The sequence below is a fragment of the Pyrus communis genome, chromosome 14 (assembly GCF_963583255.1).
Source record: "Pyrus communis chromosome 14, drPyrComm1.1, whole genome shotgun sequence".
In the NCBI taxonomy this organism is placed as follows: domain Eukaryota; kingdom Viridiplantae; phylum Streptophyta; class Magnoliopsida; order Rosales; family Rosaceae; genus Pyrus; species Pyrus communis.
The window spans coordinates 18,708,269-18,722,143 of NC_084816.1; the positions used below are offsets into that span (position 1 = coordinate 18,708,269).

General features: G+C 38.5%; 1 protein-coding gene and 1 pseudogene across 1 annotated transcript; both read right to left on the reverse strand.

The window, feature by feature from the left end:
- Positions 1-3,068: 3,068 nt before the first annotated feature.
- On the reverse strand, positions 3,069-7,423 carry LOC137715655 (TORTIFOLIA1-like protein 1). The gene is made up of 6 exons (XM_068454994.1): positions 6,530-7,423; positions 5,992-6,183; positions 5,555-5,660; positions 4,887-5,437; positions 3,808-4,776; positions 3,069-3,450 (listed from the first exon to the last, which is right to left on the reverse strand). The coding sequence occupies exons 1-6, from the start codon at positions 7,271-7,273 to the stop codon at positions 3,253-3,255; spliced, it is 2,760 nt and encodes a 919-aa protein (XP_068311095.1). The 5' UTR covers positions 7,274-7,423; the 3' UTR covers positions 3,069-3,252.
- A 1,410-nt stretch (positions 7,424-8,833) lies between these two features.
- Positions 8,834-13,438, reverse strand: LOC137714091 ((-)-germacrene D synthase-like; annotated as a pseudogene).
- Positions 13,439-13,875: the final 437 nt, after the last annotated feature.

Here is a 13,875-nt window from a genome sequence, read left to right on the forward strand (position 1 = left end):
TGGGAGGCCAGAGGAAGAGGGACATTTTTTTCCTTTCTAGCATTTCAGCTCCCGACATGTCGAGAAATTGTAGTACTGTGCTAATGTCATTAACTCATGCATCTTAAGCACCAATATTCAGAGATTTGCACAACTAATGGTGCACTAATTGAGTTCCCAACCCATAATGATGCTAACTTCATCATATAGTACTACAGTTAAACACATTTCTTAAATTAAGAAAAAATTCAACTTTCACATGCCACAACAATTACACTGTTCCATGAAGTAATCTTACTATGACAGCCAACTTGACACACAACATTTGTTCAGCAATCTGATTAAGAAACAACCAACTAATTAAACACCAAATGATAGGCATGATTCCGGTAACCAAATTCAAAGAACAGAGTTCAGATAACGAAATGCAAAGAACACGATACATATAGTGAAATTCAAGAACATGATTCAGAGGATTTGAACTATATTGTGTTGAAAACTTACCGAAGAGTGACGATTCCAGGGCAGTAGCAGTCAAGCTTCTTGACTTCTCCAGTTGCGGGTGCTGATTTAATTGCAACATATACAAAATTAAAACAATTAGCAACTTAGATTCAATAATCTGATTGCTTCTCGGAAAAAATCGCTTGCAATTATCAATTCTAATTTTCGACATTAGAAACCCAAACGAAACGCACCTTGGTGGCAAGTGCCTTCCTCAGAGCCTTACCACTTCGTACGACCCATTTCTTCACAAATGAATGATAAAAACGCAAAGAATCTGAAGTAAGAGAGATGAAGAACCGTAAGAATCCAGAGGTTACGAACACAACCGAGCAATAAACTTTGAAAGCAAAAGGAATTACGAAAACAACATATTATGTTTCATTATCATCATATGCAAATTCAATCTACAAACTCATCGTTTCTACCAGATTCCTCCACTAACAGCACCGCTCCAATTTGGTATCTGCATCACCACAGTCAGAGAAGCCTAACATGGGAAAAGCACTATCCAATTAGGAGGCTTCAACTGAAATTCCTGATGCATAAAAATCAAACCTAAATTGAAATTATAATCAATTAGGGGGGCTTCAACCAAACCAATTCCGAATTCAAAATAAAAATTTCTAGTAGTCATCGTCCTTGGATTCCATCGTTGTCTGACCACAAAAACCTAACAGCGGCCAGAGAACCACAGAACCAAGAGTAAAAAAGGGAGTGTGGGAGAGAGAAGCAGCCAAAATACAGAGAAGATGGCAAGAGTAAAAAAGCAAACCATTTAAAGAACCAGTGGAGATCAGAATAACTATGAAATACTACAGAGGCAACAGAACAGCTATTATTATACTTTTTTTTCTCAGCATGCCAACACCAATAAGAAAAAGAAAAAAAATCTATGGGACAGATTTAAATCAATTTTAAAACTTCAATATATTTGTTTGTCAAACTCAGTGATCAAACTTCAGACTCATGCTTTCCAAAAAGAAAAGAAAATGAAGAGCTGAAAGCACTGACAATTCCAAGCAACAGAGCAGCCATTATTAAGAGCCAAAACTCATTCCTTAGTCTCCTCATCTGGGTACTCAACTCCGTAATCTTCGCTCAGCATGGTTGACAGAAATTAAGAGAGAAAAAGATAAGAAATTTCAGAAATTGTCTATGAAGCAAAGGATACTGCAATAACTTCAAGACATGTAAATTGCATATGTATAAAGTAATTTTCTACATAAAGTAATGAGGCTTGAGATGTTGTAGATAGGATAAAACGCCAGATGCTATGAAATTGCCAGATATGTAAACGATCAATATGGTGTATGTGAACGTGAATGTGAATGTGAATGGTAGTTCTCTTGAATTGTAAGATGCCAACATATCATGTAGAAGTGCCTTTTATACATTGATATTGTTAGAGATTTTTTGTGTGCAAGAGAGCTATTGTATAAGTGCCCCATATAAATGATTATGCAAAAGATTTTCAGTTTTATTTCTACCGTCCATTAATTGTCCTATCCAAAATGCTTTGAAAAATAAATCTATAGCTGCTAACGGTCTATATTCTTCATGCTGTCAGACCCTGCAATCTAAAAATTCATGTAAATGCAGAGGTTTGGCTGAAGGAGAGGGCATCGAAGAAATCCAGAAATCCTTCCATGACAAACTTAGTTGTACACCCATGGCGTGTGTGTTGTATGGTAGATGCCCTCTCTCTCTTTTAACAACACACAATAGCTTATGCAAATGCAAAGAGACTTCAACATGTTTCATTTAAAATAAGTTTACACTTTGCAGCAAATGCATATGGCAAAATAGTCTATAAGTAATCATACTGGAGACAAACAGAACAGTTCAAAAGCTTCAATGGAAATATAAAAAATAGAAGTAAAATAAAATAAAATAACTTGAATTTCCAAACCCATAAAATAAAATGGGAAAATTTAACAAAAAGTTTCCGGTACTGTTCACTTTAACGAAAAATCACATTTTTACACTAAAAAGTCAATCCTGGTACTATTCACTTTTCCCTTTATTTTGTCCTTATCGTTAAAACTCAAAGTTTTCAAGCTCTTTTCACTAGTTTTCCTAATAAAAAATTCAACCAGATTAAATTTAAGAAGAAATACGAAGAACTGAATTCAACCAGATTAAATGTAAGAAGAAATACCAAGAACTGAGAGCTGCAGACTACCAAAATGCTCATGATCATGGTCGTGCTGATGAAATCCAAATCTATAATGTCATGTCATGTTGGGTAGGACTGATTTTTCACCCAAGTCCAATACAACTGGTTTCGCTTGGTCGCATGTTGGGTAGGGTTGATGCGAGCCGGGAAGGAACAAATTTCTCATGGAAATGGCCCCCAAGGTTAGTCGGGGAGAATTTTCCTAGTGCCTGCTTACCGCGTTAAAGAAATATAACCATTGTTTCTTTGTGAGCACCACATGCATTATTTGTTAAAAATCACCTACACTTGTAGTCACTAACCGTAGCATACTTCATCTAATAAGATTATTTCTCCAAAAGGGGTAACGCCGAATTTGTGTATTTTCAACTTTAATAAGAAACCAATCGGCTACAAGGACGCTATATGGCATAAAAGTATGCACTTAGTTTCTAACTTAAGTTCACAGGTAGTCACAGATGTTGGAAACTTATATATGTCATTTGGCAATTACATTCATTTCATGCTAACTGTAAGATTTCTAAATCATCCACTCCACTCAAAACGCAGGTTTGAATTCAATACAAGTTGGCAATACATACAACTAGAAACTATTTGTCATGATGCTGCGGATTTATTCCCCAGGATGATGCCAACTGCACCAAAAGTTGATCCGGCGTTGCACCTTCCCAGTCCTCGGGTGGATCCATTGTTACAGAAGCTTCATGCAGATTCAAAACGAGTTCCTTCTTTACGTCAGCGGGAAGGCCGAAAACATCAGACCCATTTTCCAGCACTATTTCAACCAACTGCAAAATGGAAATAGGGGACTAAATGGTCAAACCAAGTCAAACTGAGGCATTGCCATAACTGGGCACCAAAAGCAACAAAATTGAAAATATAGGAACATTATTGATACAATCGCATTCTATGAAGCAAACACGTATGCTAACCCCATTGCTATTCCGAAATTATCAGAGAAAATAGATTTGAGAAAATCTTGTTACGAACATGAAATAAAAAGGTGCTCGTAGTCATGTTCTAATCAACACAAGTTGCAAGATGAAACACTTTATGTGAAGTCTAACCGTCAAGAAGAAAACTAGTGAAACACATACTTAAAAATAGTTAACTCACACGTCCGTTAAGAGGGGAAAAAATGCTACCTGCTGAATCCAAGCCAAACAGACGTCAAACAAGTTTGGCTCTGGTAAAAATTGCCCAACGGCATGCAAGACCTCAGTTGCTGTCTCATTTGAAAGTTGGTCAATCACAGGACCTGATCTGTCCATTAACTTTACAAGCAAGAGATCATCTCCTGTAGACAATACTTCCACAAAGGCCGTATCCACATCACCCACTTGAAGAGCATCCATTGCATTAGTCCAAGAATTCCAGATTGGATTGCGCTCTTGGCCTACATTATCATCTTCCATAGCCTCTGCAGTCAATTCAGGTATAGCTACTCTTCCTGCTCTAGATGTTCCATTGTCCTCTCCAGCCACACGAATTGCTTCCAAGGTAGCTTCATCTTTTGAAGCTTGCCAAACACTTCTTGCGGAAGGCCCCTCACCAAACCTTACAGGTCCAGCCCCTTTATCCCATGCTCGCCTGCTGTTACCCTGGTCACTCCCATTCTCTGATTTGGGTGACCTACCATCCACAGGACCACCTCCTACGGCCTTCCTCGAACTAGTCTGTCCATTTCTGGAACCAACATATGTTGAAAAATCCCACACCTCAGATATTTCAGATCTCCATGTAGGGCCCCGCCCCCTCATGCCGGAAACATGTCCATCATTTTGGGCAAATCTTTCGCCAAACAGAATTCGTCCATCTCCACCTCTTCCAAACTTGTTACTAGTGTAATCAGGAAAACCGTTGTACTTACCTAAGGGCATATTAGAAGCCCCCTCATATCCCATTGAAAAATTACCGCCTCTTCTACCTGATGATATTGATAAATCTCTTGACAAGTCCTCAACAACTCTCTCAAGACCCCTTACTCTGTTCTCCAAAGTTACCATACTGTCATGAGATCCGCCCATGAAATCCTGCAACATGCTCATCAGATGACCTTGTTGTCTCTCCAGCTGCAACAATTGCCTTTGGATAGCCAGCCAATTTCCTTTGTTATTGACAAAGGATCCTTCAGGTTGACCATCAGTTTTGGAGAAACCTGCACGACTAGTGGACAACTCCCTTTGATTTATATCAATCCTCTCATCAATATCAACTGCCCTTGTTCTGGAGTCCTTTGATTTATATCAATCCTCTCATCAATATCAACTGCCCTTGTTCTGGAGTCTTTTCCATTCACCCTTTCTTCTGGCAATTTATCTCGCGCAAGGTCATCATGATCTCGTTGTTTAGTATAGAGACCAGCTAATCCTCTCTCTATGTTACGGTATTTACTACTGAAAGATCCATGAATATCATCAGATTGGCTGTTTGCAATCCGGTTTAAAGTTTCCTTGGAATCTGTATCATTTGCCTCTGGTTCCACCTCATTATTTGAGTTTGAAGAATTGACGTGTCTACGAGGAACAACTACCTCAACAGGCAAATCATCAGAAACCCTTTTTTCAAGTTTCTGGAAGAATTCTGGGTTTAGCTCTTTATCAGTTAAGACAGGTGGTTTCTTCTTCAAAGCTACAACCACTTTATCTCCACTGGGTTTGGTTTTAGAAACAGAATCTGAAGTAGGGGATGAACCATTAGATAAACCCTTTGCTCCTTGCTCTATTCTCTCACCAGCCTTTGAATTTTTTGGTTCATTCTTCTCTGACAACTCAGCTGGTTCAGAATTTTCTTTATTAAAATGAGGTAACAACAAAATGATCCAGTGAGGGACAAAAGGATGAGAAAATTGAACGAACGTTTTATGAAAGATAGTATTATTGATAAGCTTACCATGAGACGGGACTTTCTTTTCATTTGGATCTTCATCTCCTCCTTTCCCAGCTATCTTTTTCCAAAACTGCAATGCCTCTGTCATGCTATCTCTAACAGGTTTAATCTGTAAAAACAAACCAAACCAAACTTTGGACACTAAGGCAAGCGAAAATACAAGCTACATTCCTCTGTGTAATGGTGTGCTGGTTACAAATACAATGCCACCTTCCAATGACATACTGTTCAGTATTGAATTTCCTATGTAATGGTGTGCCGGTTACAAATACAAATCCCAAGTTAAAAAATATGTTGATCTTTATACAATACTCACTCAAACATGCAATACTATAATCAAGTAATCCCCTAAACATTTTGAATTCTGGCAATCACCTAGCGAACATAGACGGTAAGATAACAGGGTAATGCACTTGAGATAATATGCAACAAAAGACTACCTTGTCAAAACGGCTAGACTCGAGCACTTTCAGGGTGGAAGCAGTTCTATCTGTAATCAAGTTGCTTGAATGCAATGCTAATGCAATCAGCACATCAGCTGCTGCTTTACGTGTTGCCCAATCTGGGCTTCCAAGGCAGTCATGAATACTTTGCTGTAGATTATCCAAGCTTTGGGGCGCAATCGCTCCAACCTACAACAAGTAGGTAACTCTCCAGATCAGTAAAGTCCAATTAAATGATCCAATGTATAGATCAAAGTTATCGTTCTATGCACCTACATTCTATTGACAATAAGACTATGCATACGTTCCCACAACATCAAACACGACAGATTTCAAGTCAACACTCCAAATTACCACTCTTTTTTATCTTCTGTGTCCTACATCCTTTTAGCAATCAAACAACCACATAAGTACCTACTTTACTACAAAATCTAGAACAATGTACATGACCATATCGAGTTCGAGACCACAATGTACATAACTACTAGATCACTTGAATGTGAAAAAGCATGTGAAGATAATCTAATAAGCAAACCTGAGACAGGCTCGAAACAACCGGCAAGAGCGATGACTTAGCCAAGAAGTTAGGATTGTTGAGCAACTTGCAGATCCTTGGACACAGCTTTTGAAAAGACGAAACAGGCGGTTCTAAAGCGCAGTCCACAATCTTAGCCATACACAATGCCGCACCAGATTGCACCCCTTTGTTCTGCTCCATCATAGCCTCAAACAAAGGCTTCATAAATAAACCCACAACAGACCCATTGTCGCTCACACTATCTACCTTCAAGTACTGCGCCGAGAGCGAGCCAATGGAGTCGCGGCACGCGTCCCTGACGCCGGAATCGGCGTCCTTGAGCCTCTTGACAACGTGGGCAATGATTTTGGTCAAATGGGTGGATGTGAAATCGGGGTGCGAAGCAGAGACCAATGAGAGCAGGCGCAAAGACTCTTTCTTGACAGCAGGTTTCGGATCGGCGGAGGCATCGTAGAGGCAGTTGAGGAGCATAGGGAGGCTCTCCGGCGCGAGGGTTTGGATGATTTTCTCGAGATCTTCGACGGCAATTTGGTACGTGTCTCGATCGGAGAGTTTCGAGAGGGAGGTGAGGATTCTCTGCTTAAGCTCCACCATGGCCAGGTGGGTCGAGAGGGAAGAAGTTGCGGAAGAAGGAGAGGACTTTGAAGAGGAAAGTTGCTGCGGCTGCGGCTGCGGCGGCGTTGTGGCTGAAGGGTTTGGGGGTTTTGCGGGTTTTGAGATTCTGGGTCCGGCGAAACTCATGGTTTCAAGTTGGCGTGATTTGGTTTTGAAATGGGATGTAAAATGGAAAATGGGTTCTCTCTGATTCCGGAACTTAAGCTTTCAGGCTTCTACAGTGAGATATACAGGCAATGCTGTTGCAGAGACAGAGAGAGACAGAGACAGAGACAGAGACAGAGACAGAGACAGAGAGAGGTGGAGGGAGAGCGGCTTCCAAACTTTTAATTATTTGGTTACAGATGAGGAAGCTAACATTTTAGTCCTTACATTATCATTAGAACTTGGAATCATTAAAATTATTGTGTATTACATATTTTAATCCTTGTTTTGTCTTTTGTACCTAGGTTGAGATACCTACCCTCCGAAGTATAGGACTAATTCCTAGAAAGGTTCGGAAAGGCTAAAGGCATTTGAGTTCATCATTAGTTACAATTGTAGATATCTTCTTAAAGTTTTCAATCAAAGAATCATATATGTTGTGCTTCTTTCATAACTCAGTTCAAGATTAAAGAGCAAACCAGACTCGAAATTCTGCTGGATTTCCATTGACCTACTTGCCGTAATTAAATTATTTAATAAGTTAGAAGGATAATATCTTTGTGCCAACTTCAATTTCTAAATTTATATATTTGAAACACTATTGTGAAATTTTGATTTAAATTATTTTTCTTTTAATATTTATTTGTTTTTGAATTTTGAAGAGTATACGTGAGTCAAGGTTTAGGTTTGAAGTGATTAATCATCCGAATGGACGTTTTAATATGTGATTTGTTTGGAGGTGTCAATCATCGATAATAATTTATGGAGTTGTGGAAGAGCAGTAATCAAAATTCAAAGGAGGACTGGAGGAAAATGTGAGGGCCACCTATAAGACAGCAACATGATGATTGCGTTACACACTCAAATTTGAAAAATAAGCATGGTGGGCACATGCGTTAGTTACACACTTTATATAATATATTTTTGTTATAATTTGGGATTTTGTGTTGCAGGGAAGGTTGGTGACTTGTGCTGGAAGTTATTTGACTTAAGTAAAGATTCTATGTTTTGTTCATAGAATATGAATTCTGTGGTATATCACATCTTCGGCCCCATAAGCACGTATAAAATTTTAACTCCGGCACTGTCTAAAAAGACAATGTAACAAGGTTGCGCATGTTGTTGCCTTTGCCACTAGCCTACTAGCTAGAGAGAATGAAAGTTTCTCATAAAAGCAATTCGAATCAATTTGACTTCGTAATACTTTCGTCGCTGATGTTAATACAATCATTCGTTTAATTTTGAATAATATATATCAACACAAAATTTATAAAGACAAATGCTTAGAGTACATTTATTGCTCCCCTGATGACCATTACAAATTTACCACCCCATCACACTGAATGCAATGCATGAAAAGTGAAGGAGAAAAACTTATATAGCAAAACAGTGGAATTTAAACACCCAATTCAAACTACTTGATTCAAACATGAATTCAAACTATCGACCAGTATAGTAAGACACTGGCTCCTTATTTTATACTTCATGCCTTTGGATAACATGACCTCATTTCATTTAGTTGTATTCAGGTCTGGAGAGACTTTATAGATGCACCGGTTCGACAAATAGAGAAACTACAATATCCTTAAGAAAAGTTCCAGCATTAGTAAATGCATCACCGTGCTTGTATAACACTTCGACCACTCGTGTAAGATTGAGAATTCGCAACAGTAGAGGCATGGGGATTGGGGTGGTTTGGTGGAGCAACGCTTCGTTTATGTCCTTCCATGCATTATTCACTTGTTTACTTAGTCCAAGAGTTGCTTCTTCTTCTGTGACATCATATTGTTTCATGTAGCATTCCACGGCCGAGGCAACGTGTCCTCTCTTCTGCTCAAACTACAAAAAAATAGGACACGATCAATACAAGAGAAATTAGCAATAACTTCAAGAAAATCGAGATTGTTGTTAGGGTGACAACAATACAAATTATGATATAAGAAACGCGATGACAAAAAAATTGTTAGAAAAGTGTAATTAATACTGTAAGCGCGATCTTTTATAATTTTTGTCGCCTATTTATTTATTTATTATTATTATTCTTTTGCGTCGGTAAGAATTTTGCTGCTCTAGCAACGGCCACGCTTTTCAAGGTTCATGAAGGTTATAGTTATAAATATAAGGCGCTGTTTGGCAGATCGGATAAAGGATTGGATAGGATTAGTTATACGGACCCGGGTGTTTGGCGTTCACTCGTACTAAATAAGCACCGGATTAATTTAACCGGTCGGATAGGATAATACGGTATACACCCGCTTAATAAAACCAACCAAAACGTCCGGATTATTTAGTCGGGGAAGAAGAATATGGGAGAGAAAGGGAGGGAGTTTGGGGGGTGTGGCGGAGAGAGCTGGGGAACAATTATTTGGGATTCTTCTATCGTTGGGGAAGAAGAAGGGAGAGAGAGGGAGGGTGTTTGGGGGGTGCGGAGAGACCTGGGAACAAAAAAATGATTTCATTTTAAAATTTTTTTTTTTTTAAAGTTTGATGCCTCCTATCTAGTATAATATCAAACACAGTATAAATAATACGATCGCTAGTCCGATACTGCACCAAACACCCGACTAATTTAGTCAGTACTATCCGGTGGCTATTTATCCTATCCGACAGAAATAGTCAGTACAGTCCGAGCTGCCAAACGAGGCCTAAGTCTTAAGTACCTGGTGGGACTTGATGTCATTCTTGAGTCTACCAATTAAGGATGCAGCCTTTAAAATCTTAGGGTCACTGAAAGCCCAATCCAATGAATCTTTTGTAACAATATCTCCCATTCCAATAAAAGACGTGATTGCTAGGGAAAAGGAGGATGTGTCAAGTGCTGCTGACAAATATTCATCCAGTGTAGGTGTGTATTTGCGATGGAACCATTTGGCTTCCCTCAGGTACCCTCTAACTAGAACTTTCATCTGAGAGAGATATACAAGGTGATCATGTCGTAAATCTTTCATCATGTTTATAATTATATACAAAATTGCACATATATGTATACGGTCTACAACTAGTCAATATCCAAGTATTATTCATCCGTTGGATATTGACTAATGTGAATGATTTAAAAATTAAAAATATGATGATTTTCCTAACATTACTTATCATATGATAATAACTAGCCGCTTGGAAATGTTGGTGAGACTTACTGCTTCTCTAGCATAGTGGATGCGATATAAGTTCCCCTCATTTCGAAGCTTTTCTTCCATTTCTGTGTATAAATCCAGCATTGCCTGATAGCAAACTTTCATATACTGTGGCAGACGATCCATGACAGATATATCCCACCTGATGGTGATCAGAAATTCAAAATTAGAGCATATATAATAACCACAGCCTCCTCCGAAATCCTTTTAAATTTACAAATGCAAGACTTCTGCATTCACGTAGGATACTACTGTTCCTTCACTTGTGGCCCAAGGTCCGTTTAAAAATATCAAAATATATCAACGAAATATTGTGGATATATGGTTAATCAAGGAGACATATTTGTTGTAATTTGTCTGTTCATTAAATCATGTAATTGTGTAAACTTAAAGTAGAAAATTTAAAAATTAAATTTTCATAGACTTTGTATTACTGCGAAGATAATAAAACTTATCATAATTAGGATTTATTTTTGTTTTTAAGATAAAGGGGGAGAGGAAGAGAGTGGAAGAGAACGTGAGAGTGGAAGAAAGAGGGGAGAGGTTTATTTTTTATTTTTTAAAATTAGAGGTTAAAATTATGAGTCACATTCCGGGTTCGACTCTGCTGTAGCATTATATTGTCCGTTTTGGGTCCCGGCCATGCCCTCACGATTTTATTTCTGGGAACTCACACGAGAACTTCCCGGTGGGTCACCCATCCTAGGATTGCTCTCACCCGAACTCGCTTAACTTCAGAGTTCCGATGGAACTCGAAACCAGTGAGCTCCCAAAAGGCCTCGTGCTATATGGAGGGGGGCATGCATATATAAGGCATAGTGGATCCACTCCCCTATATAAGGTATAGAGGATCCACTCCCCTGGGTGATGTGGGATCTAACAATCCACCCCCCTTAGGGCCCCGACATCCTCATCAGCACACTTCTACCCAGGGATTGACTCTGATACCAAATTGTCACATCTTGACTCGAACTCCATTACATCCCGGGCTCGATTCTGCCGTAGCACGATATTTGTCCACTTTGGGCTCTGACCACGCCGTTTTGTTTTTGGGAACTTACACGAAAACTTCTCAGTGGGTCACCCATCATGGGATTGCTCTCGCCCGAACTTGCTCAACTTCGGAGTTCTGATAGAACGCGAAGCTAGTGAGCTCCCAAAAAGCCTCGTGCTATATGGAGGTGGGCATGTACATATAAGGCATGGAGGATTCACTCCCCTGGGCGATGTGGGATCTAACATTATATGTGGTTGATGCTTTAAAAAAAAAAAAAAGCAAAATTTGTCACTTAATACTACAGTTTAATGGTATTTCTCGTTACTTGTAAATTAGAGGTCTTAAGTTTGATTCTCGCCAAATGTGTAATAGATACGAGTACAAATTAATGAACATATTCTAAAGTCTCATTTAAAAAAAATATTATTATTGACACTTCTCATTTTGCACTCTAAACTTTCTATATTTACAAAAAATATATACAATGTAAGAAGTGTAAAATGAGATTTTTAGAGTAATAATAACAATTTCGTAAAAAATTTCTTTTATTTTTCACAACTTTCATCATTTATAATTATGAGCTCTTACCAATATGAATATTTCCATCAAAATTTCCCTTTTTTAGTGCTTGAGTCAAGTGATATGTGTCATCATTTGTAAGTGATTATTAGCGATTGATGACATAAAAAGGGAATTAAAATTGGAGATTGAGCTAAATTCCAAACCTCTCAACAGCTTCAGTAAAGAGCTCTAGTTCTTCAAATGTGCCATAGACATCATAGATGTCATCAATAGCCACAATAAGGACAATTACTTTGCTTAATGTTATCCGAGCAAAGTCATATTGAGGTTCAAAGCAGCACCCTAACCCCCAAAGGTAGCTCTCAACAACTCTGTCTCTTGAAAAAGGTAGTTTGCTTACAAAATCAAAGTCCTTCGACCACCTGCATCAGTTAATTAAGTGGACAACAATTTGTTTAAATAGCCAGTAGAACTAAGTAATCAGATTCTTTAAATTTAAGTGTAGTTAATTGGTTTTGTTTAACCTTGAAATTTCACTTAGTTCTTTCAGATGGACTTGCTGCAAGAGATTGAAATCCAACTTTGCAAAAGTTAAGAGAGTTTCATTATGTGAATCGTCTTCCTGGTAAATGGACAAGTAACGCCTTGCTTCTAGCCTTGGGTTGCCCTTCCAAAACGGCTGGTACAATGCATGAGTTACGAGTTTCGAAAGCGGGGAGCTCAAACGATTCTCCACCGACTTAAGATGAGTGGTGGTGAAGGTTAATGCCTCGTCTAGTATATCCTCACCGTGTACCCTTAGCTTGTTGCTTCGTACAAGCTTAATAGTCCGATGACATCATTGACAAGTGAGTCCTTAAATTTGCCATCATCGTCCTTGAACTTGTTGAACATTTCTGCTTCCCAAATTCATGCATTACGTAATTGGAGAAAGAAATTAAAATTAAATCGAAAGATATATAATTAAGTGTGAGTGTCAAGAAGGGAGGGACTTACCACATGATATATCATAACCTTGTTGTCTAAGCAATCGAAAATATAGAGCAGCTGCATGAAGGTTGTGATCATCATCACTCCCTTGGTGTTGGTGACTACCGTCATAAGAATCCTTGCGAATTTGCTGCAAAACTTCATCAATCTCATCCTCAAAATGGTAGGAGACGCCTAAGCGCTGAATAGTATCGACCAAGTCCAGCTTATCTGAATGCTTACAAGGCGTTGGAGCCAATATCATTCTCTTCACATTTTCCTTTAATTCTTGGACAAGTCTCTCAGCTTCAATATTTTTTTCCTGCACACAAATTGAAAGGGGAATTATACTTTTCCTGCATGGGGCATATAATTCCAAACTATTAATCACAGTGAATTTCCTACTACCACTGAAGCATATGATAAAAAATAATCTCCCCAAAAGTTGGGGGGAAAATTAGCTGAACGTCGATTCACATCACTAGGAATTGTTTTTGAGGTATGAGCTTGAGATGGTGATGACATTTTATTCCTAATTTGGAGAAGGTGAATAGGCTTTTTAGCTGCGTGAGTTGAAGAGGTGGTGCGCTATGTTATTTATAGTGAGTGAAACAGTGAAAAACAAAAATGTAAAAAAAAAAGCCAAAAGTGCTTTCATCACTAACGTGTTTCACATGTCTAACACGCACGCTTTTAAAAGTGTTCATTACTAACTTGTTTCACATGTTTAGGATGCTTTTATCACGCCCATCCCATCAGGAGACAATTTTGAGTCCACAATGAAAATCATAGTTCAAATCAAGGATGAACCTAGTTAATTATGAATTTATAAGAATAACGTATAGGTACATGCATTATAACATCTCACATCATCTAGGGAAGTGGATCCTGTAAGACTTATATGTACATTCTCATTTCTACCTAGCACGATGCCTTTTAGGAGCTCACTGGCTTCGGGTTCC

What these genes read in the sequence shown, in the direction of transcription:
- LOC137715655 (XM_068454994.1), bottom strand. Translation starts at nt 7,273, where the DNA reads ATGAGTTTCGCCGGACCCAGAATCTCAAAACCCGCAAAACCCCCAAAC. An exon ending in TTGTTTCGAGCCTGTCTCAG is followed by an intron (nt 6,184 to 6,529) that starts GTTTGCTTATTA and finishes TACTTGTTGTAG; the next exon opens with GTTGGAGCGATTGCGCCCCA. An exon ending in AAAGAAAGTCCCGTCTCATG is followed by an intron (nt 5,438 to 5,554) that starts GTAAGCTTATCA and finishes ATTCTGAACCAG; the next exon opens with CTGAGTTGTCAGAGAAGAAT.